The sequence below is a fragment of the Entelurus aequoreus genome, linkage group LG09 (genome assembly GCF_033978785.1).
Source record: "Entelurus aequoreus isolate RoL-2023_Sb linkage group LG09, RoL_Eaeq_v1.1, whole genome shotgun sequence".
NCBI classification, from domain to species: Eukaryota; Metazoa; Chordata; class Actinopteri; order Syngnathiformes; family Syngnathidae; genus Entelurus; species Entelurus aequoreus.
This window is the reverse complement of record NC_084739.1, coordinates 59870335-59893616: the sequence shown is the minus strand read 5'-3', so window position 1 is coordinate 59893616 and position 23282 is coordinate 59870335. Positions and strand designations below refer to the sequence as shown.

At 39.9% G+C, this 23282-nt stretch overlaps 2 protein-coding genes across 7 annotated transcripts in view; one reads left to right on the top strand and one right to left on the bottom strand.

The window, feature by feature from the left end:
* abcg5 (ATP-binding cassette, sub-family G (WHITE), member 5) overlaps positions 1–23282 on the top strand; it is a 43328-nt gene that overhangs the window by 12792 nt on the left and 7254 nt on the right. For 2 of the 4 annotated variants that reach the window (XM_062059055.1, XM_062059053.1), the window contains exons 1-9: positions 4374–4928; positions 11415–11536; positions 13403–13539; positions 14147–14245; positions 20066–20198; positions 20704–20843; positions 21237–21366; positions 21451–21664; positions 21741–21946. In XM_062059055.1, the coding sequence (XP_061915039.1) occupies positions 4780–4928; positions 11415–11536; positions 13403–13539; positions 14147–14245; positions 20066–20198; positions 20704–20843; positions 21237–21366; positions 21451–21664; positions 21741–21946 (1330 nt within the window). In that variant the 5' untranslated portion in view covers positions 4374–4779. Of the gene's footprint in view, positions 1–4371; positions 4929–11414; positions 11537–13402; positions 13540–14146; positions 14246–20065; positions 20199–20703; positions 20844–21236; positions 21367–21450; positions 21665–21740; positions 21947–23282 lie in introns of those variants that run through there. The other 2 variants (XM_062059054.1, XM_062059056.1) reach the window with 2 other exon arrangements.
* abcg8 (ATP-binding cassette, sub-family G (WHITE), member 8) overlaps positions 1–23282 on the bottom strand; it is a 42166-nt gene that overhangs the window by 16638 nt on the left and 2246 nt on the right. Inside the window, exons 2-7 of one of the 3 annotated variants that reach the window (XM_062059050.1) lie at positions 20670–20834; positions 20047–20280; positions 4376–4657; positions 3279–3425; positions 3070–3217; positions 1420–1658 (exon numbers count right to left, since the gene is read on the bottom strand). In XM_062059050.1, the coding sequence (XP_061915034.1) occupies positions 1420–1658; positions 3070–3217; positions 3279–3425; positions 4376–4423 (582 nt within the window). In that variant the 5' untranslated portion in view covers positions 4424–4657; positions 20047–20280; positions 20670–20834. The remainder of the gene's footprint in view (positions 1–1419; positions 1659–3069; positions 3218–3278; positions 3426–4375; positions 4658–20046; positions 20281–20669; positions 20835–23282) is intronic. The other 2 variants (XM_062059051.1, XM_062059052.1) reach the window with 2 other exon arrangements.

Here is a 23282-nt window from a genome sequence, read left to right as displayed (position 1 = left end):
ACAGATAAGTCCTAAAAAAAAATAGCATTATCTTTGACAAATGTTTTGCAGTTGGTCCTCAAAAACAGAAGAACACTCTTGTCGAATAGAAAATCTTAAAATCTTTGAGTAAAATTTTTGCGATAAAGTAAGAAAAAAACTACACTGCGCTCCTATCATATAAAGGATCTTTGATTAGGGTACCACATACAGGATCTTAGACTAGGGTTTTTGCAGTAATGTCCTAAAAAACAGCAGAGCGCTCCTGTCTTAGAGGATCTTTGACTGCCATTTTAACAGATAAGTCCTAAAAAAATAGCATTATCTTTGACAAAGGTTTTTGCAGTTGGTCCTCAAAAACAGAAGAACACTCTTGTCGAATAGAAAATCTTAAAATCTTTGAGTAACATTTTTGCGATAAAGTCAGCAAAAAAACAACACTGCGCTCCTATCATATAAAGGATCTTTGATTAGATTACCACATACATGATCTTAGACTAGTGTTTTTGCAGTAATGTCCTAAAAACAGCAGAGCGCTCCTGTCTTAGAGGATCTTTGACTGCCATTTTAACAGATAAGTCCTAAAAAAATAGCATTATCTTTGACAAAGGTTTTTGCAGTTGGTCCTCAAAAACAGAAGAACACTCTTGTCGAATAGAAAATCTTAAAATCTTTGAGTAAAATGTTTGCGATAAAGTCAGAAAAAAACGACACTGCGCTCCTATCATTTAAAGGATCTTTGATTGGGGTACCACATACAGGATCTTGGACTAGGGTTTTTGCCTTAAAGTGCTAAACATCAGGATTGCGCTGCTGTCATATAGAAGACCTTTGACTATAATTTTTGCAATCTGTATTTTAAAATAGCAGAGCACTCCTGTCACATAGGAAATATTTGACTGCAGTTGAAAAAAAAAAAAAACAGCGGCACACTGCTGCATTATAGAGGATCTTGATTAGGGTTTTCCAGTGAAGTCCTACAGCATCACACTCCTGTCTTATAGAGAATCTTTGACAAGATCTTATTCTTGTTTTTTGTTGTACAGAGAATATTTGATACTTGTGTTTTGTTTACTTTTGTGTCATTATAAACAGCAAAGAGCTCTTGTCATATAGAGGATCTTTGAATCACCTTTTTGCAGTAGATCCCAAGAACAAGTAGAGTGGTCTTGTCATATAGAAGATCTTAGACTGATTGTTGCAGTAAAGTCCTAAAACCCAGCAGAGCTGCCATACAGTACTGTGTACATGATCTATATCCTGTTTATTGTCACATGTGGGGGTGGAGCCTATTCCTGATAAACTAGAACAAAAGGTGTACCGACTTTGTCAGTCGGCAAAGCGAAGCACTACACTGTCCCAACAGAAGAGTATAATCTTTGTCAGCGAATCATGAACTGATCAAGCCAGTTATGGAGGATTTGGTTGTTTCCACGTTACCCTCTGGTCCCGCTGGGTCTGCGTGAAGTGCGTGGGCAGTCTCAGTTTGGCCACAAAGGCGAGGGTCTCGCGTACGGTGAGGTGAGGAAGAAGGCGGTCGTCCTGCCGCACGTGAGCGATGCTCTTCTTCACCAGCTGGGCCGTGTTGGGTCGACCGTTGATCAGAATTTGGCCAGAGGTGACGGCGCCGCCTTCGTCTCGACACGTGATGATGTCCAACAAGGACGTTTTACCGCAGCCTGCATGACAGTGTGAATAGTTTCTGCTGAACTCTTTAATGTTTTCTGGTAGTTTCACAGATAAAATGCAACACACTATTTGGTACACCTGCACAGTAATCCAATACTAATATCATAATAATAATAATCAAAGTAATAGTTTCAGTTTGAATAAAATTACCTTTTTATTGTCATTGTCCAAGCAGCATATAATACAACTTTCAGGCATGTTATTTATTTATGATTGTGATTTAACTACTGTACCTTATACAGCAGTGGTTCTCAAATGGGGGTACGCGTACCCCTGGGCGTACTTGAAGGTATGCCAAGGGGTACGTGAGATTTTTTTTAAATATTCTAAAAATAGCAACAATTCAAAAATCCTTTATAAATGTATTTATTAAATAATACTTCAACAAAATATGAATGTAAGTTCATAAACTGAACATCAAATCAAGTAGGCTATTCCATTCATTACAATGCAATATTCAGTGTTGACAGCTAGATTTTTTGTGGACATGTTCCATAAATATTGATGTTAAAGATTAAAGAAATGTTTAGAATTAAGTTCATGAATCCAGATGGATCTCTATTACAATCCCCAAGGAGGGCACTTTAAGTTGATGATTACTTCTATGTGTAGAAATATTTATTTATAGTTGAATCACTTGTTTATTTTTCAACAAGTTTTTAGTTATTTTTATATCTTTTTTTCCAAATAGTTCAAGAAAGAACACTACAAATTAGCAATATTTTGCACTGTTATACAATTTAATAAATCAGAAACTGATGACATAGTGCTGTATTTTACTTCTTTATCTCTTTTTTTCAACCAAGAATGCCTTGCTCTGATTAGGGGGTACTTGAATTAAAAAAAATTTCACAGGGGGTACATCACTGAAAAAAGGTTGAGAACCACTGTTATACAGTGTTGATTGAATTGTGTTGTGGATTTTATGAATAGCTTATTTAGTATTTTACATTATTTGAATACATGGTCAGAGTAAACAAAACTAACAAATACATGAAATAAGATAAATGTAATAGCAAATTAAATATAACTATACATTTTTTCTAGGAATTTGTTTTTCAATAGTAAAATGTTTTCTTAAGCAATTTTAGGCCTTAAAAAATACTATACAAATTACAAATGAATACATGAGATATTTGTTATATTTATTTTTAACAATTGGAAACATTCAAAGTGTATTAAATATTTAGGGTTAAAATAGGCATATTATTTTACATAATTAATATTATTTTTATATGTTTGTGCCTTGCGCATATAACTTGTATGAAAATGTTGCAATATTAGTTTTTCCTTTAGAAAAAAAGAGAACATTTTAAAACAATGAGTTATAATTAAAAAAAAGGTACAGTTATTTATTCAATTTTCATTGGCACAGATAAGCGTGTGTGTGGGTTTGTGTACCAGAACTTCCAATAATGGCCAACATCTGTCCACTGCACACACGCAGGCTGAGGTTGTTGATGGCTGTCTGCTTGTCTCCTTTAATCTCCCACGGCAACTTGAACTCTGACAGCCTCTCATACCACGGAATCTGAGCTGCTGTGTCCACCTACACTCACACAATTAGTAACAAGCAATGGTTTTGTGTGTGTGTGTGTGTGTTTTGTCACCTCATAGTGCAGGTTGTTAACCTCCAGCTGGTTACAGTTGCCTGAGTACGTAAAGTACAGACTGCTGTCCTCCTCTGAGGAGAACAATTGTGTGTCTGCATGCTGCTGCAGAGAAAACACACTCTTGGTTACACCATCTTTGTGTTTCTGCACAATCAACAAATTAAAACTGAGCATTATTGTTTTATAAATTACATTTTTATCCTAAATTGTGCAGGATGCTATGTGTTTTTATGTACCGGTAGTTGGTTGCCCTGAGTGAATCTTTGATATAATACTGAAACATGTCCTCTAAAATCAAAAGTGTGCTGTAACTGTTTTATGACAATCTTATGATAATCCGAAGCATGTTTTTGCCCCCTTCTGTTTTTATTTGTGATTTATACATTGACATTATTCACCCCCCCCCCCCCCAAAATTCTAAATTTCCGCACCAAATTGTACATCTTAATAGATATGTGTGAATGTGGTTATGATATCACACACAATATAACTAATACATCTCTCTTCACCCCATGAGGTCACTAGCCTAATTTCAATACATTGCCCCTAACTTTGCGGAAACACAAATCCCACTAATTACCAGGTATTATTTTAATTAGTTGAAACAATTCCTGGTAATCAAAGTTTGGAAACATAGGCTGTTTATGCACTGAGGAAATGTCAACAAATGTTATTAAAAACAAATACAAATGTGTAGATTTGTTTAGTCCCTACTTAAAATGTGGTAATTAGTGAGGATAAGTATTTCCGCTAACTAACTTACTAATAAAAAGTGAAACTAGCCCCAAAGTAAAAAAAATATTAAGATGAACAATAATTATTGTAAGTTCATAAACATAGGGATACAATTATTTGTAGGTAATTTTTAAGAAACTTTTTTTGTTGCATCCTCTATTAGAAGATTGTTTAGGCCGTGCTGTAAGTACTTAACTGTAACAAATAAATAAATACACAGTAATAAATTAAATAAGGAAATATGATGAAACTAATAAATTAGTTTAAAAAACTGTATAAATAGTTTGTGATTTTAAAATCAGTAATAATAATAAAAAAAACAAGGAAATGGAGCAGTGAACGTAGTGTCCACGACTGACCTGTGAGGATCCGTTGGCCTGAGTGAAGCTTCTGTCAGTGTCCACCATGTTGCAACATGTAGCTCAATGTTTGGCAGGTCAAAAGGTGAATGAACCTCTCATCCCCGCCGTTCTCTTCTTCTTGTCTTTAACGTCTACGCTTTTTCACTCCACAGGAACTACTTTTCTCACGCTCTTCCAAAGTCATGTTCTGCCATCTGCTCCGTGCTGTGTTCGAGGACACACGGCCAGTCGTTTTACTCGGCGTCCTGCCTTCTTTATACAAGCGTGGATCAAAGTTCCCTGCGATAAAGCGAACAGACTGCAGTGTGTTTATGGCGCTGCAGCTGTTAGATAGGTAGAGCACAGAGCGGACCAAAGACAACGGGGTCATATGGAAAGAAGGTTTGCAGCTGAATCGAGACATGAGCAGACTCTACTCGGTGCAGCTGGACCCGACTGGTCCAGGGACTGAGGCCAAAGAGTGTGTGTCCGAGGTGATGAGAGATGGAGGAGACGACAGGACGGAACCTCGCTGCTGTCTCAGTGTCAGCAAGATATCATACTCTGTCAGGTAAGACTCTCTAGAAAAAGTTTCTATTCTGTCAGGTAACATTCTATAAAAATATTCTATTCAGTCTGTTAACATTCTAGAATTATGTTCTATTCTGTCAGGTAACACTCTCTAAAAATATATTTGTCAGATAACATTCTAGATTTATGTTCTATTCCGTCAGATAACATTCGAGAAAGATTACCTACTCTGTCAGGTAACATTCTAGAATTATGTTCTACTGTCAGGTAACATTCAAGAATGATGTTGTATTCTGTCAGGTAACATTCTAGAATTATGTTGTATTCTGTCAGGTAAAATTCTAGAATGATGTTGTATTCTGTCAGTTAACGTTCTAGAATGATGTTGTTTTCTGTCAGGTAACATTCTACAATTATGTTATATTCTGTCAGGTAACATTCTAGAACAGTGGTTCTTAACCTGGGTTCGATCGAACCCTAAGGGTTCGGTGAGTCGGCCTCAGGGGTTCGGTGGAGCCTCCGCCGTCAAGCCACACCCGACTCAGCGTGTAATAAAAACTTCTCCCTATCGGCGTATTATGGATACCCCCAAACAATGTTCCCTCTAATTTTCAATCTGATTTGCAGGTGTGTAATTTTTTGTGAGTTCATGGACTGTGTAGGTTTTGTTCTTTGAACGAGGTGATGTTCATGCACGGTTCATTTTCTGCACCAGTAAAAAAACATAGAAATGTGTCTTGAATTTAAAAAAAAAAAAAGTTTTATTTTTCACTAAAGAAGGGTTCGGTGAATGAGCATATAAAACTGGTGGGGTTCGGTACCTCCAACAAGGTTAAGAACCACTGTTCTAGAATGATGTTGTATTCTGTCAGGTAACATTTTAGAATGATGTCATATTCTGTCAGGTAACATTCCAGAATGATATTGTATTCTGTCAGGTAACATTCTAGAATTATGTTGTATTCTGTCAGGTAACATTCTAGAATGATGTTGTATTCTGTCAGGTAACATTCTAGAATGATGTTGTATTCTGTCAGGTAACATTCTAGAATGACGTATTCTGTCAGGTAACATTCTAGAATGATGTTGTATTCTGTCAGGTAACATTTTAGAATGACGTATTCTGTCAGGTAACATTCTAGAATGATGTTGTATTCTGTCAGGTAACATTCTAGAATGACTTATTCTGTCAGGTAACATTCTAGAATGATATTGTATTCTGTCAGGTAACATTCTACAATGATTTTGTTTTCTGTCAGGTAACATTCTAGAATGACGTTGTATTCTGTCAGGTAACATTCTACAATGATGTTGTATTTTGTCAGGTAATGTTCTACAATGATGTTGTATTCTGTCAGGTAACATTCTAGAATGATGTTGTATTCTGTCAGGTAACATTCTAGAATGATGTTGTATTCTGTCAGGTAACATTCTAGAATGACGTATTCTGTCAGGTAACATTCTAGAATGATGTTGTATTCTGTCAGGTAACATTCTAGAATGACGTGTTCTGTCAGGTAACATTTTAGAATGACGTATTCTGTCAGGTAACATTCTAGAATGATGTTGTATTCTGTCAGGTAACATTCTAGAATGACTTATTCTGTCAGGTAACATTCTAGAATGATATTGTATTCTGTCAGGTAACATTCTACAATGATTTTGTTTTCTGTCAGGTAACATTCTAGAATGACGTTGTATTCTGTCAGGTAACATTCTACAATGATGTTGTATTTTGTCAGGTAATGTTCTACAATGATGTTGTATTCTGTCAGGTAACATTCTAGAATGACGTATTCTGTCAGGTAACATTCTAGAATGATGTTGTATTCTGTCAGGTAACATTCTAGAATGATGTTGTATTCTGTCAGGTAACATTCTAGAATGACGTTGTATTCTGTCAGGTAACATTCTAGAATGACGTATTCTGTCAGGTAACATTCTAGAATGATATTGTATTCTGTCAGGTAACATTCTAGAATGATTTTGTTTTCTGTCAGGTAACATTCTACAATGATGTTGCATTCTGTCAGGTAACATTCTAGAATGATGTTGTATTCTGTCAGGTAACATTCTAGAATGACGTTGTATTCTGTCAGGTAACATTCTAGAATGACGTTGTATTCTGTCAGGTAACATTCTAGAATGATTTTGTTTTCTGTCAGGTAACATTCTACAATGATGTTGCATTCTGTCAGGTAACATTCTAGAATGATGTTGTATTCTGTCAGGTAACATTCTAGAATGACGTTGTATTCTGTCAGGTAACATTCTAGAATGACGTTGTATTCTGTCAGGTAACATTCTACAATGATGTTGTATTTTGTCAGGTAATGTTCTACAATGATGTTGTATTCTGTCAGGTAACATTCTAGAATGATGTTGTATTCTGTCAGGTAACATTCTAGAATGACGTATTCTGTCAGGTAACATTCTAGAATGATATTGTATTCTGTCAGGTAACATTCTAGAATGATGTTGTATTCTGTCAGGTAACATTCTAGAATGACGTATTCTGTCAGGTAACATTCTAGAATGATATTGTATTCTGTCAGGTAACATTCTAGAATTATGTTGTATTCTGTCAGGTAACATTCTAGAATGACGTATACTGTCAGGTAACATTCTAGAATGATATTGTATTCTGTCAGGTAACATTCTAGAATGATATTGTATTCTGTCAGGTAACATTGTACAATTATGTTGTATTCTGTCAGGTAACATTCTAGAATGATGTTGTATTCTGTCAGGTAACATTCTAGAATGATGTTGTATTCTGTCAGGTAACATTCTAGAATGACGTTGTATTCTGTCAGGTAACATTCTAGAATGACGTATTCTGTCAGGTAACATTCTAGAATGATATTGTATTCTGTCAGGTAACATTCTAGAATGATTTTGTTTTCTGTCAGGTAACATTCTACAATGATGTTGCATTCTGTCAGGTAACATTCTAGAATGATGTTGTATTCTGTCAGGTAACATTCTAGAATGACGTTGTATTCTGTCAGGTAACATCCTAGAATGACGTTGTATTCTGTCAGGTAACATTCTACAATGATGTTGTATTTTGTCAGGTAACATTCTAGAATGACGTATTCTGTCAGGTAACATTCTAGAATGATATTGTATTCTGTCAGGTAACATTCTAGAATGATGTTGTATTCTGTCAGGTAACATTCTAGAATGATGTTGTATTCTGTCAGGTAACATTCTAGAATGATGTTGTATTCTGTCAGGTAACATTCTAGAATGACGTATTCTGTCAGGTAACATTCTAGAATGATATTGTATTCTGTCAGGTAACATTCTAGAATGATGTTGTATTCTGTCAGGTAACATTCTAGAATGACGTATTCTGTCAGGTAACATTCTAGAATGATATTGTATTCTGTCAGGTAACATTCTAGAATGATGTTGTATTCTGTCAGGTAACATTCTAGAATGACGTATACTGTCAGGTAACATTCTAGAATGATATTGTATTCTGTCAGGTAACATTCTAGAATGATATTGTATTCTGTCAGGTAACATTGTACAATTATGTTGTATTCTGTCAGGTAACATTCTAGAATGATGTTGTATTCTGTCAGGTAACATTCTAGAATGATGTTGTATTCTGTCAGGTAACATTCTAGAATGACGTTGTATTCTGTCAGGTAACATTCTAGAATGACGTATTCTGTCAGGTAACATTCTAGAATGATATTGTATTCTGTCAGGTAACATTCTAGAATGATTTTGTTTTCTGTCAGGTAACATTCTACAATGATGTTGCATTCTGTCAGGTAACATTCTAGAATGATGTTGTATTCTGTCAGGTAACATTCTAGAATGACGTTGTATTCTGTCAGGTAACATTCTAGAATGACGTTGTATTCTGTCAGGTAACATTCTACAATGATGTTGTATTTTGTCAGGTAATGTTCTACAATGATGTTGTATTCTGTCAGGTAACATTCTAGAATGATGTTGTATTCTGTCAGGTAACATTCTAGAATGACGTATTCTGTCAGGTAACATTCTAGAATGATATTGTATTCTGTCAGGTAACATTCTAGAATGATGTTGTATTCTGTCAGGTAACATTCTAGAATGACGTATTCTGTCAGGTAACATTCTAGAATGATATTGTATTCTGTCAGGTAACATTCTAGAATGATGTTGTATTCTGTCAGGTAACATTCTAGAATGACGTATACTGTCAGGTAACATTCTAGAATGATATTGTATTCTGTCAGGTAACATTCTAGAATGATATTGTATTCTGTCAGGTAACATTCTACAATTATGTTGTATTCTGTCAGGTAACATTCTAGAATGATGTTGTATTCTGTCAGGTAACATTCTAGAATGATGTTGTATTCTGTCAGGTAACATTCTAGAATGATGTTGTATTCTGTCAGGTAACATTCTAGAATGACGTTGTATTCTGTCAGGTAACATTCTAGAATGACGTATTCTGTCAGGTAACATTCTAGAATGATTTTGTTTTCTGTCAGGTAACATTCTACAATGATGTTGCATTCTGTCAGGTAACATTCTAGAATGATGTTGTATTCTGTCAGGTAACATTCTAGAATGACGTTGTATTCTGTCAGGTAAAATTCTAGAATGACGTTGTATTCTGTCAGGTAACATTCTACAATGATGTTGTATTTTTTCAGGTAATGTTCTACAATGATGTTGTATTCTGTCAGGTAACATTCTAGAATGATGTTGTATTCTGTCAGGTAACATTCTAGAATGACGTATTCTGTCAGGTAACATTCTAGAATGATATTGTATTCTGTCAGGTAACATTCTAGAATGATGTTGTATTCTGTCAGGTAACATTCTAGAATGACGTATTCTGTCAGGTAACATTCTAGAATGATATTGTATTCTGTCAGGTAACATTCTAGAATGATGTTGTATTCTGTCAGGTAACATTCTAGAATGACGTATACTGTCAGGTAACATTCTAGAATGATATTGTATTCTGTCAGGTAACATTCTAGAATGATATTGTATTCTGTCAGGTAACATTCTAGAATGATATTGTATTCTGTCAGGTAACATTCTAGAATGATGTTGTATTCTGTCAGGTAACATTCTAGAATGACGTATTCTGTCAGGTAACATTCTAGAATGATATTGTCTTCTGTCAGGTAATATTCTAGAATGATGTTGTATTCTGTCAGGTAACATTCTAGAATGACGTATACTGTCAGGTAACATTCTAGAATGATATTGTATTCTGTCAGGTAACATTCTAGAATGATATTGTATTCTGTCAGGTAACATTCTACAATTATGTTGTATTCTGTCAGGTAACATTCTAGAATGATGTTGTATTCTGTCAGGTAACATTCTAGAATGATGTTGTATTCTGTCAGGTAACATTCTAGAATGACGTTGTATTCTGTCAGGTAACATTCTAGAATGACGTATTCTGTCAGGTAACATTCTAGAATGATATTGTATTCTGTCAGGTAACATTCTAGAATGATGTTGTATTCTGTCAGGTAACATTCTAGAATGATGTTGTATTCTGTCAGGTAACATTCTAGAATGATATTGTATTCTGTCAGGTAACATTCTAGAATGATGTTGTATTCTGTCAGGTAACATTCTAGAATGACGTATACTGTCAGGTAACATTCTAGAATGATATTGTATTCTGTCAGGTAACATTCTAGAATGACGTTGTATTCTGTCAGGTAACATTGTACAATTATGTTGTATTCTGTCAGGTAACATTCTAGAATGATGTTGTATTCTGTCAGGTAACATTCTAGAATGATGTTGTATTCTGTCAGGTAACATTCTAGAATGACGTTGTATTCTGTCAGGTAACATTCTAGAATGACGTATTCTGTCAGGTAACATTCTACAATGATGCTGTATTCTGTCAGGTAACATTCTAGAATGATGTTGTATTTTGTCAGGTAACGTTCTACAATGATGTTGTATTCTGTCAGGTAACGTTCAACAATGATGTTGTATTCTGTCAGGTAACATTCTTGAATGATGTTCTATTCTTTTAGGTAACACTCGAGAAATATATTTTACTTTGTCATGTAACATTGTAGAAAACTGTCTTACCATGTCAGGTAACATTCTAGAACTATGTTCTACTCTGTAAGGTGGCGTGCTAGAATGACGTTGTACTCTGTTAGGTAACGCTCAGACCGAACTCCTATTTGTAACACCAGTTCTAGTTCTAAACCTACCCCTGGATTTAACCCGAGTTGTAACCTATTGTAAGTACTCGAGACCTTGTTTTACTTGACTGTTTACCTAGTGGTCCCTGGGTCTTAGTTCTATGGTCCTAACTAAAGAATTAACCACTATTATCGTTGAGCTTTGGCAGAGGTTTGCACCATACAGAGGGCTTGTTTTTCCAAAAATATCCTGGTGTTGACAATCAATTCAAGTGCTGTAGTATTTTTCCTAGTACTCTGTCAAGTATATAAAGAGAACAGTGGACATATAGAACTGCTAACTTTTGGCATGTGTAATGTGAAATGTGTGTGTGTTGCAGCGAGCGTGTGGGGCCCTGGTGGGACTTGCCCTCCTACAGGAAGCGATGGACTCGTCAGATCCTTAACGACGTCTCCTTCCATGTGGACAGCGGGCAGATTATGGGCATCCTGGGCAACTCCGGTTAGCTTAGAGTCTTTATTGTTGTTTCTGCTCATCTCACATGTTTGTGTTTGCTGGTTGCTTGGCAGAATTCCTGAGCACAACATGGTGTATATTTCAGCCTTGCCCATTATGCTTTCCCTGGCAACATAACAATATAAACAGGGAGAGTTGAGTTCATTATTATAATGTAAGGGTCAAGGGACATGTTTTTTTCCTACATATTAATGTGATACATTAAAGCACCATCTGCTAGATGTGGTGGGGCATTTAAATATTTTCCCCATGTAAAAAAGTAATGTAAGATGTTACGGCCCCTTGTGGGAGCCTTGTAGGAATGGGCTCAGAGCGGAGGCCTGCTTGTTCTCTCTCCCTCTGCCTTATTTGCAGGTCTCGCAGCTGATTTGGCATAATCATCTGAAAAGTTCAGTGCCGTTTCAGTTTATTTCGAACATGCATACGATGCAATGTAATGCATCAGATATTTCCAGTTGTTTCATTGCAGCACATCCGAAAAGGAGTAGGAAGAAGCTGAGCTTATTTAATCCTACCCCTTTTCATACCATAGCAATTTTATCCTATTTCCTTGTTTTCTGTAACAGAACAGTGAACAAATAAATAATATAGTATGTAAACACATATTAAATACATAAATAATCTTTGTCTCAATAAATAAAATAAAAAAATAAAATAAAATAAAAAGGTTCAAGATGTTCATAATAATTATTGTTCTGTGTACTTTGTGAACACTTGTAGTTTGAACAGTCTCTTAAACTGAATCATTTTGGTGCTTTGTTTGATTTATTTGGTTAATCCATTCCATAATTTAATTCCACATACAGATATGCGAAAGGTTTTAAGTGTTGTACGAGCATACAAATGTTTTAAATTAGATTTTCCTCTAAGGTTATATTTCTCCTCTTGTTGAGAAGAATTGTTGTACATTCTTGGGTAGCAGGTCATAGTTTGCTTTGTACATAATTTTAGCTGTTTGCAAATGCACCAAATTGTTGAATTTCAATATTTGTGATTCAATAAATAAAGGGTTTGTATGTTCTCTATATCCAACATTATGTATTATTCTAATTGATCTTTTTTGTAACACCGTTAGTGAATGAAGCGCACACTTGTAGTTGTTTCCCCATATTTCTACATAGATATGGTAAGACAAGTGAGCAGTAAAGAATATGAAGTGATTTTTGGTCTAGAACATGTTTTGCTCTATTAATTATTGATGTGTTTCTTGCTACTTTATGTTGTATATTTTTTTACATGAGATTTCCAGTTCATTTTATCATCTAATGTTACACCCAAAAATGTGTTTTCTTTTACCTTTTTAATGTCTACTCCGTGTATTTGTAATTGTGTTTGACTTTCTCTTCTACTGTTACCAAATAGCATTATTTTAGTTTTACTGAGATTCAAAGATAGTCTGTTTTTGTCAAACCATCTTTCTAATTTGTTAATTTTTTCCGTTAATATTTTTGTGTGTTTTCTCCTGAACAAAACGCAGTGTTTCATCTCCAAATAATACTAACTTTAAGTCCTTTGTAACTTTACAAATGTCGTTTATATAGAAATTGAACAATTTTAGTCCAAGGGTTATCAGATGGAAACTCCGTGACCTCAATCCCTGCTCTGCCTCTGCTCTGCTCGGTCCTGCCTTGGCTGTTGGCTGGAACCTGCTCCAGTCTCGTTTAGTACATTTATGTTAGCTTTCTTTTTTGTTTAGGATACTTTCTTTCGGTTAACCTCAGTTTTGTGCACTTTTATCTTCAGTTTCGACTCCCTTTTGACATTGCGGCTCTGAGCCAGCCGTAACAAGTGGGGGCTCGTCCGGGATTGGAATCAACATAATATTCCCAAATGTGTGTGTCTATTATAAAGGTTCCGGAAAGACAACGTTGTTGGACGCCATCTCAGGGAGGATCGGAAACTCTGGGACACTGTCGGGTGAAGTATTTGTTAACGGGAGGAAACTAGCGAGAGAGGAGTACCAGGATTGTTTCTCTTACGTGCTGCAGGTAATGCATTAACACACACACCTATTTGGGTCAGCAAACGGAGGGTGTTTTGCAAAAGTCGTACCGCAGTGTGTACTTTGTGTGAAATTAACTTTGAGGTCCTCCATGGCCTCCTCATGCTCTTAATCGCTCAATGAGAGGTGCTCGAGTGTATCCAAAGCCTGAATTAGAAAAAAAAACACTGTCTTAAAAAAGCCCATGCTTTCTTTTTGAATTATCTCCCTGCTCGCTGATAACGTGCACACACACACACACACACACACACACACACACACACACACACACACACACACACACACACACACACACACACACACACACACACACGCATGCACGCACACACACGTCTCCATCATCTCTCCATAAGCCCTGTCATTAACTTTGGCTGCTAAGCTGCAGATGAGCAGCAGATAGGAGCCGCTGATATTAAAGTCATTCACAAGAGAGACCGCAAAGAAGTGCACTTGGACCAATGAGTTAATTGAGGTTCAAACTGTGTGTGTAAGTGTGTGTGTGTGGACTAAAGTTATTTTCAAGCAAAATCAATACATATATGGGCCTCTGATGGTCAATAATATTGTATTTGTCTTGTGTGTCCACCAACCAGAGTGACAACCTGCTGAGTTATCTGACAGTGGAGGAGACTTTGACCTACACTGCCCAGCTGGCTCTCAGAAAACACTCTGCTAAAGCCATACACAAAAAGGTGGGACTTCTTCAGACACATGCCATAGAGATACTGTAAATGGACCCGATTTAATAAATTAACCCTTTAATACAGTCAAATACTGGTTTGAGTGATCTATGCATGTATCCGTCCATATGTATTAAGGATGGTATCTTGCTATATAAGACTCAGATTTAAACGCTGGTACAAAAGTTTCACTTTATTCCATTTTATTTTGAATCTTTAAAAAGGTGCTGCCGATGAACAATGAAAATTGCTATTAAAAGCTATGTGTATGTAAAGCTTAAATGAAAAAAAAAGCAGCAGTATTGCACAAACTGAATCATGGTCCATGTTTATATTAAACAAAGTACATGCATACAAATCTATTACTCAAACAAGACAGTATTGATATCACCTGATTTAAAATGCTACCGTAGCGGACAAAAAAATGGTATCAGAATTTTTTTTTAGGATAAATTGCAAGAAAAGGTAAATAAAAAAAGCTGAATTTTATGGGGATTGATAGCATCAAATAACAAAATATACCACTTCAAGTTGCATACCTGCAAAGTAGGTTAAAAAAGCTAGCATGCTTATAACTAATTAGTAACCTACTCTGTGGCCTAGTGGTTAGAGTGTCCGCCCTGAAAAAATGGGACCCATTGCCTCCCTCCTTGGCACTCAGCATCAAGGGTTGGAATTGGGGGTTGAATCACCAAAAATGATACCCGGGCGCGGCATCGCTGCTGCCCACTGCTCCCCTCACCTCCCAGGGGGTGAACAAGGGGATGGGTCAAATGCAGAGGACAAATTTCACCACACCTAGTGTGTGTGTGACAATCATTGGAACTTTAACTTTAAATGTCAAGTACCAACGCACGAGTCAAAATTTAGCCAAGAAAAAGCTAAAATGCTAATGTTAGTATACTAGTGTTAAGGGGGATCGAGAAAGTTTACGTTCACGCCGTGATCCCTGCAAGTAACCGCGCTGCTCTACTCCATGGCAACGCGGCGAAACAAAAAACTTTCAACTCGGGTACCCTCCCGTTCTGGCGTCCAGGGGCAGTCTGGGCGGAGATCTGGTAGCAACACTGCTGCCGGTCTCCAACCAAGAATACTGCAACTGAACGTTGAAGGGCTCACAGATGCCAAAACATCCGTCATCGAGCACATGGCCCACACCACCCAAGCCATGGTCATCCTCCTTCAGGAAACCCACCGCCCAACAGCGGACAAGCTAGCGATCACCAACTTCACGCTAGCTGGGTCAATCCTGAGCAAGAAGCATGGCCTTGCCACGTTTGTCCACAACGATCTGAGCTGGACCCTCGCCGATCGATCACCGGACAACTCCGAGATCGAGTGGCTGCGAGTGGACGTTGGCGACATCAAAATTGTCAACGTCTACAAACCACCACCCTCACAACTCACGCCAGTGTCACTGCCAGTGTTTGAACCACCGTGTGTATATGCTGGTGATTTCAACTGCCGGCATACACGGTGGGGATACAGTACCACCTCACCGAGCGGGGAAACTCTTTCTGACTGGGCAGAGCGCAACTCGCTCAACCTTCTCTACAACCCGAAGGGCCCAGCCAGCTTTCACTCCGCTCGGCATAACACTGACACGAACCCTGACCTGGCTTTCGTGAGTGTCGGTGTGGACACCCAGCTCCCCGACAGACGTGTTCTAGGAATGTTCCCCAGGTCGCAACACCGACCGTCACTGATATCGGTGCCCGACCTCGTGACAACAGTTCCGAGCGGACCGATGAAGCGATGGAACTTCCGGAAGGCCAATTGGAAACTCTATCGCCTCCATACCAACAAGTCCACACGGTGTCTCCCACCACCAGACACACCCAACGTGGACGAGGCATACCAGGACTTCTGTAGGGCACTAACATCTGCGGCCAAAAAAGCCATCCCACGCGGCCGGCGTAAGAACTACAAACCATGCTGGGATGGCGAGTGCGAGACCCTCTACAGCGCCTTCCTCCGGGCTCCCTATGGCCCGGAGGCTAACAATTCAGCCACTGCCCTTCTTTCCACTCTTGGAAGGAAGAGGCACCAGCGCTGGAAAGAGGCAGTCCACTCCATCGACTTCTCGCACACTAGCCGTATCGCGTGGAGCACTTTGAACAACTTGACTGGTAGGTCTGAGCGCGCACCCCGAACATGCCCCGTTACCGCAAATGCTATTGCAGCACAGGTTGTGAAAAACGGGGCATATACCGGGATAAATCGAGATTTTTCCCGGGCGGTGCGCCAGGAAACTGCAGACCTCTGGAGGACAACAACATCTAGCGAGTGTAACATCTCCGGTGAGTTTTCACCGGAGGAGTTCACAGCTGCCCTCCAGTATACCAAACCAGGCAAGTCTGCTGGGCCTGACAACATCTGCCCAGAACTCGTGCTCCACGCTGCCCCTGCAATGAAGTCCTGGCTGAGAGTTTTCCTGTCTTCCTGCCTGCGCCAACTCCGGATCCCCAGGATTTGGAGAAGGGCCACTGTTGTCGCTATCCCCAAGCCGAACAAGCCAAAGGATGACGTAACGAGCTACAGACCAATCTCGTTGCTCTGCGTCCCCTTTAAAGTCCTCGAGCGCCTGATTCACGCCCGTGTCGAGCCCATCATAGACCCCCACCTCCCCCGGGAGCAGGCGGGTTTTCGACGTGGGAAGTCCACGGTGGATCAGGTCGCCCTCCTTACCCAGGACATCGAGGACTGCTTTGAGGCGAAAAAGAAGGCCGGTGCCGTCTTCATAGACCTGACTGCTGCCTATGACACAGTCTGGCACCGCGGCCTCACCTGCAAACTTCTCCGCCTGCTTCCAGACAGGCACATGGTCAAAATGATCATGGAGCTTGTCTGGAACCGCAGCTTTACTCTCACCACCAGTAACGGAGATAAAAGCAGGTTGCGGCGCCTGAAAAATGGCGTCCCCCAGGGATCTGTCCTGGCTCCCCTCCTGTATAACATCTATACATACGACCTGCCTGCCACAGTCTCACGGAGGTTCGCATACGCAGACGATCTCGCGCTGCTGCACTCCGACAGGGACTGGCAGGCCTTGGAGGGAACTCTAAGCCAGGACATGGAGACTTTAGTGGCTTACCTCCATAACTGGAGATTGAAGCTCAGCGAATCCAAGACGGTGACACAAGCTTTCCACCTATACAATTGGGAAGCGGATCGTGAGATCAGGTTCGAGGTGCGGAAGCCGGATGGGGCTTCCCTTACCCTATGCCGGCCTCGTCCTACACCTGAAGACCCTCGCCCTGACCCTAAATACCTTGGGGTCACCCTGGACAGGTCGCTCACTTTCCGTAAACACCTCTTGGCAACACGCAAGAAACTCAACACCCGCGTCTCACTGCTGAGACGGTTGGTCGGGTCCGGTTGGGGTGCCGGGGCAAGAACTCTGCGAACAGCAGCACTTGCCCTGGTCTACTCAACTGCTGAGTACTGCGCACCTGTCTGGGCGCGCAGTGCTCACTCTAAACAACTTGATGTCCCGATCAACGAAGCCTTGCGTGTTATCACTGGATGCCTGCGCCCCACCCCTGTGGAGCTACTGCCCATCTTAGCAGGCATCCAACCCGCTGAGCTTCGTCGCCAAGGTGCTGTAGCAACTCTGGCGGGCCGGGCAAACATGGATGAGAACCACCTGCTCCATGAAAGGCTCACACTCTCCTCAGAGCCAACGCCCCGCCTCCCCTCCAGAGACCCACTGGTACCAGCCGCCCTGAAGCTCCTGCAGCAATGCAGTGACAACAACATCAGGGCGGCTCACTGGGCGAATCACAAATGGAGCACGGACCTGGAGCATACCATCTCCTCCAGACTCCGTGACTTCATACCTGACACCGGCTCAATACCAGGCCTCTCACTACCACGAGTGGCCTGGGTGAGGCTTAACCGCCTCCGAACTGGTGTCGGTCGCTTTCGCTCAAACATGTTCCAGTGGGGCTTAGCACCTAACGCGACGTGTGAGTGTGGCGCGGAGGAGCAGACTGCCGACCACGTGATCCTGCGTTGCCCGATTTATCGTGCTCCTAATGGTTTGCGTGGCCTGGCGGACCTGGATGACTGCTCGGTGACCTGGCTCACTTCTGTGTGTCCTGACATATGAACGGGAGGGCCCCCCGGGCCTGGGGTGGTAAAAGGCATAGACCCTCGGCCTCAGGTCCGGGTGCCGGAAAACAGCTGCCCATACGATGAAGAAGACTAGTGTTAACGTGCTAACAATTATCATGTGTCAAATACCATCTTAAATGACTGTTGTGTATACCTGCAAAATACGCTCAAAATAATTTAGCATGCATAAAGTACCAAATTATGAGTCTAAAGTGTGTAACTGAAAATATAGCTAAAAAAGCTAGCATGCTATGTTAATATGCTAATGTCAACATGTGTGACGTACTAACTTATGACTAAAAATTTGCTTAAAAAAGCTAGCATCCTAGTGTTAGTATGCTAACATGCTAATGTTAACATGCTAACAGTCAAGTACCAACTTTATGACTTTGAGGTATACGCCTGCAAAATTAGCTAAAAAGCTAGCACACTGATGTTAATATGCTAACATGGTAACAGATAACATGTGTCAAGCACAACTTATACGACTGATGTGTACACGCTAAAAATGTTGCAAAAAATAAGTTAGCATGATAACATGCTAACACGGCTAATGTGTATTGTGACTTTGGAGCGCTTGGAATCGGTTGAGAAATGTGGAAGTCGTAACATTTTTGATAGAGAATAAATGTTACGGAAAATCGGGAAATTTTCAGAATAAAGAAATATCCCAATTGTCCTGAATAAGAGGAATGTTGGAAAATTTGAAATCAATAGAAAATTTAGGGAGAAGTAGGCACACAGTGGTATTGTAAAGTGGGAATCCCCCCCCCCCCCCCCAAATTTTTTTTTAGAAACTGAAAAAATTGTTGGTTGGAATGTTCAGTATTAGTTCTTAACCTTGTTGGAGGTACCGAACCCCACCAGTTTCATATGCGCATTCACCGAACCCTCCTTTTTTTTCAAATTCAAGACAAAGTTATTATATGTTTTTGGTAACACTTTAGTATGGGGAACATATTCTAAGTAACAAAGACTTAATTTAGAGTTTTTTGGACACTAGGGGAACATATTCTAAGTAACAAAGACTTAATTTAGAGTTATTTGGTTAGGGTTAGGGTTAAAGGGTTAGGGCCAGGGTTAGAGGGTTAGGGTTATAATAAGGTCATGCCGAATAAGGCATTAATAAGTACTTAATAATGACTAGTTAAGAGCCAATATGTTACTAATTTGCATGTTGATAAGCAACTAATTAATGGTGAATATGTTCCCCATACTAAAGTGTTACCATGTTTTTTTTACTGGTGCACAAAATGAACCGTGCATGAACATCACCTTGTTCAAAGAACAAAACCAACACAGTGCATAAACTCACAACAAATTACACACCTGCAAATCAGTCTGACTTCTGCTGTTGCCGTATCCGTAATACACAGATAGTGAGAAGTTTTTATTTACACGATGAGTCGGGTGTGTTTTGACCTCCGCCAAACCCCTGAGCCCGACTCACCGAACCCCTATGGTTCGATCGAACCCAGGTTAAGAACCACTGGTTGAACGTGTTAATGGTTTGAATCAGTTGAGATATGTAGGATTTAAAACTGCTGCTTCTCAGCATTCACATAATTATAATAATCATCAGGTGTAATTATGGCTTATCCTGTGTCACAGAGGTCGTAATGTATATTGATACAGTAATATGGACGATATTAAATACAATGCTATTGGAAGTGATGACGAGCGACAACCACTCTGACCTTTCACCTCTGACCTCAGGTGTCAGCAGTGATGGCCGAGCTGAGTTTGAGTCATGTGGCCCACAGCGTCATCGGAGGCCGCATCTTCCCGGGAATATCTGGAGGCGAGAGAAGGAGGGTCTCCATCGCCAGCCAGCTCCTACAGGACCCCCGTGAGTTCCTCTTCAAATCCTCCTCCACCGACACACACCGTGCATCTCGTCAAGTTCCCTGAAGACTTTCCAAAGTCACGTCCTAAGGATGGAGGAGAGCAATGAATGTAGAGTCCAGCTTATCAAAGCACAATGAGAGCTCAGGGTTCTTTTATCAGAACTCCGCTGAGGATGAAGGTCTCCGTCCTCATTCAGGATTACAATGACCACACACACACACACACACACACACACACACACACACACACACACACACACACACACACACACACACACCCGTTTTCATTTGCTGCCTCTCCAATCAAGCAGGAAATAAATTAATCTGACAATTAAACCTTAATTCCACTTGGCTTCCATCATGCAGAGAGACAATCTTTTAATTGTCCTAATTAGAGTCATGAAGTCAGGAAAAAAGAGGCACCGCTTATCTGCACAAAGTGAAAGTTTCTTAAAAAAAAACAAAAAACTTACAGTACTTGTCGGATGGGCTATGACGTTATTGCAGGAGTGATCCTATTGGACGAGCCCACCACAGGCCTGGACAGCATGACGGCCAATCAGATTGTGGTGCTGCTGGCCGAGCTGGCCCGCAGGAACCGCATCGTCATCGTCACCATCCACCAACCTCGCTCTGAACTTTTCAGGGTAAGAAACAATAACTAATATAAATACATTGATAAATATATATTTAGGTAATTAAATAAAAATACTGTTACATTTAAAATAAAGAAATAATTAAAATAGGACTTTGTTCTTTCCAAAAATAATTTTAATTACACACCAAATGATAAAATAGTCGTTAGTAGTTAATGCTTTTTTGATGCCTTTAGTACCAAAATTTCTGATTTATCTACCGGTACACTTTTTTTTAATTTGGAAAAATGCTCTGGTTGAAATCTGTTTAATTTTTCAGTAAACAATGCATCTTAATAAGTCAAGCTTGTGCAGAATATGTATGTCTATAAAAGGCTAATACTGTTTATGATGTTTGGGCTTGTTGAAGGTCTGTGATGATTAAGTTGGTGTTTGTGTGTGCAGGTGTTCAGCAGGATCGCCGTGATGAGTCGTGGCGAGTTGGTCTTCTGTGGACAACCAGAGGAGATGGTGGACTTCTTCAGCCAGTGTGGATACGAGTGCCCCGAATACTGCAACCCCTTTGACATCTATGGTACTTGTCAGGTAGAGATAAAAAAAAAACAAAAAAAAACTACAATGTCAGAGGTAAATGACATGTAGTAATGTAATGTCTAAGTGGACTTCACTTCGGTGGACACACGGAGCAGCGAGCGCGAGGCGGCCACCTTCAGCCGCATGCACGAGATCACGTGCTCCTACCAGAGGTCGGCCATCTACAGGCACATGCTGGGGAAGATGACGCAGAGCCTGCAGAGGCACGACAAGGCCGCCATTCCTTTTAAGAGCAAAGAGTCGCCCGGCAGCGGCGCCAAGCTGGGCGTGCTGCTCAGGTTAGTCTGCAAGTGACGACGAGTGAAAGTGTCAAAGCAGTACAACGTGTAAATTATTATTTATTTTTTTTTATAGGCGGACTATGCGGAACCTGTCCAGAGACCGCATGGGGGTCCTCATGCGTCTGTCCCAGAACTTGATCTACGGCCTCTTTGTGGCCTTCTTCGTCATGCATCTCGACATGGACGTCGCCAAGGGAGCCGTGCAAGATCGCATCGGCATCATCTACCAGAGCGTCGGAGCCTCGCCATACACGGGAATGCTGAACGCCGTCGCTTTGTGTGAGTAGCTGCAGCGTCTGCACACATTGGGGCGGCATGGCGTAGTGGGTAGAGCGCCCTTGTTCGCTCCCCGCTTCTTACCATCCAAATCGCGCCCGTTGTGTCCTTGGGCAGGACACTTCACCCTTGCCCCCGGTGCCGCTCACACTGGTGAATGAATGATGAATGATAGGTGGTGGTTGGAGGGGCCGTAGGCGCAAACTGGCAGACACGCTTCCATCAGTCTACCCCAGGGCAGCTGTGGCTACGAAAGTAGCTTACCACCACCAGGTGTGAATGAATGATGGGTTCTCACTTCTCTGTGAAGCGCTTTGAGCGTCTAGAAAAGCGCTATATAAATCTAATCCATTATTATTATTATTATTATTATATCAAACGGGGGCACAATACTTCAAGAAGTATTCCACTGTTGCTATGGACGGCGGGAGGCGTGGCCTAAACTTCATTCAGAGTTCAGTGACCCCTGTGACCTAGAAAATGTACAGTTCCTAAACTGACGACTACATTATCTGTGTGTTATATAAGTTGATGTGTGCATTTATGGCACTTTGCAGACAAACATTCACAGTTAGGACGCCGGGAAGGACAGCGAATAACAACTTCTTATCTCCACTAAATACAACTCACTTATGCTAGTTTCTTATTTATTTTATCCAGGATAACACATGTGCTGTGTTCTTAAAAAATATATTTATCTTTATTTTTAAGTCCATTCTCTTTTAAATAAATACTTACCGGTATTTTTCTAACAAAAATAGCGAGTCTCGCCACAACACGTGCTACACATTCCACAAAGATGGCCGGCATGGCCTAAAAATATATATATTTACGGCCTTCCTTAATTTGTCAGTAATTAGGTTAACTGCAATTAATAATATATATCATGATTTCACAGTTATTTCATAACATTCTTTAAAATGAAGCTTGCCTCGCTATTTGCTAATCATGCTGCATTGCTTCACATTTTAATTGTTGCTATGTCTTCAGTTAAATAAACAAAAAAGATAAGTTACTTAAATTTATAAACTTTAAATCATCAAGACTAAGTTACTTAAATCAGTGTAAAATGTTCAAAGAAACAATTATTTTGTGATATTTTATTTTCCAATGTTATAATTACCTTTCTTCACCAATGTCTGGGAGAAAGCTTGCCAAAATGTGGTTACTGGGTGACAAAACAATTTTCATTGTTCATTATCTTGCTGACTTGCTGTAGTGTACTTTTGATCTGAAGATAGTAAAGATGAAATGTAAATGATAAGATGCCACATTTAACAAGTGGTAAAAAAACTAAACATTGACCTTGAGAGTTTACGATTACAGCAATACAGTCAAT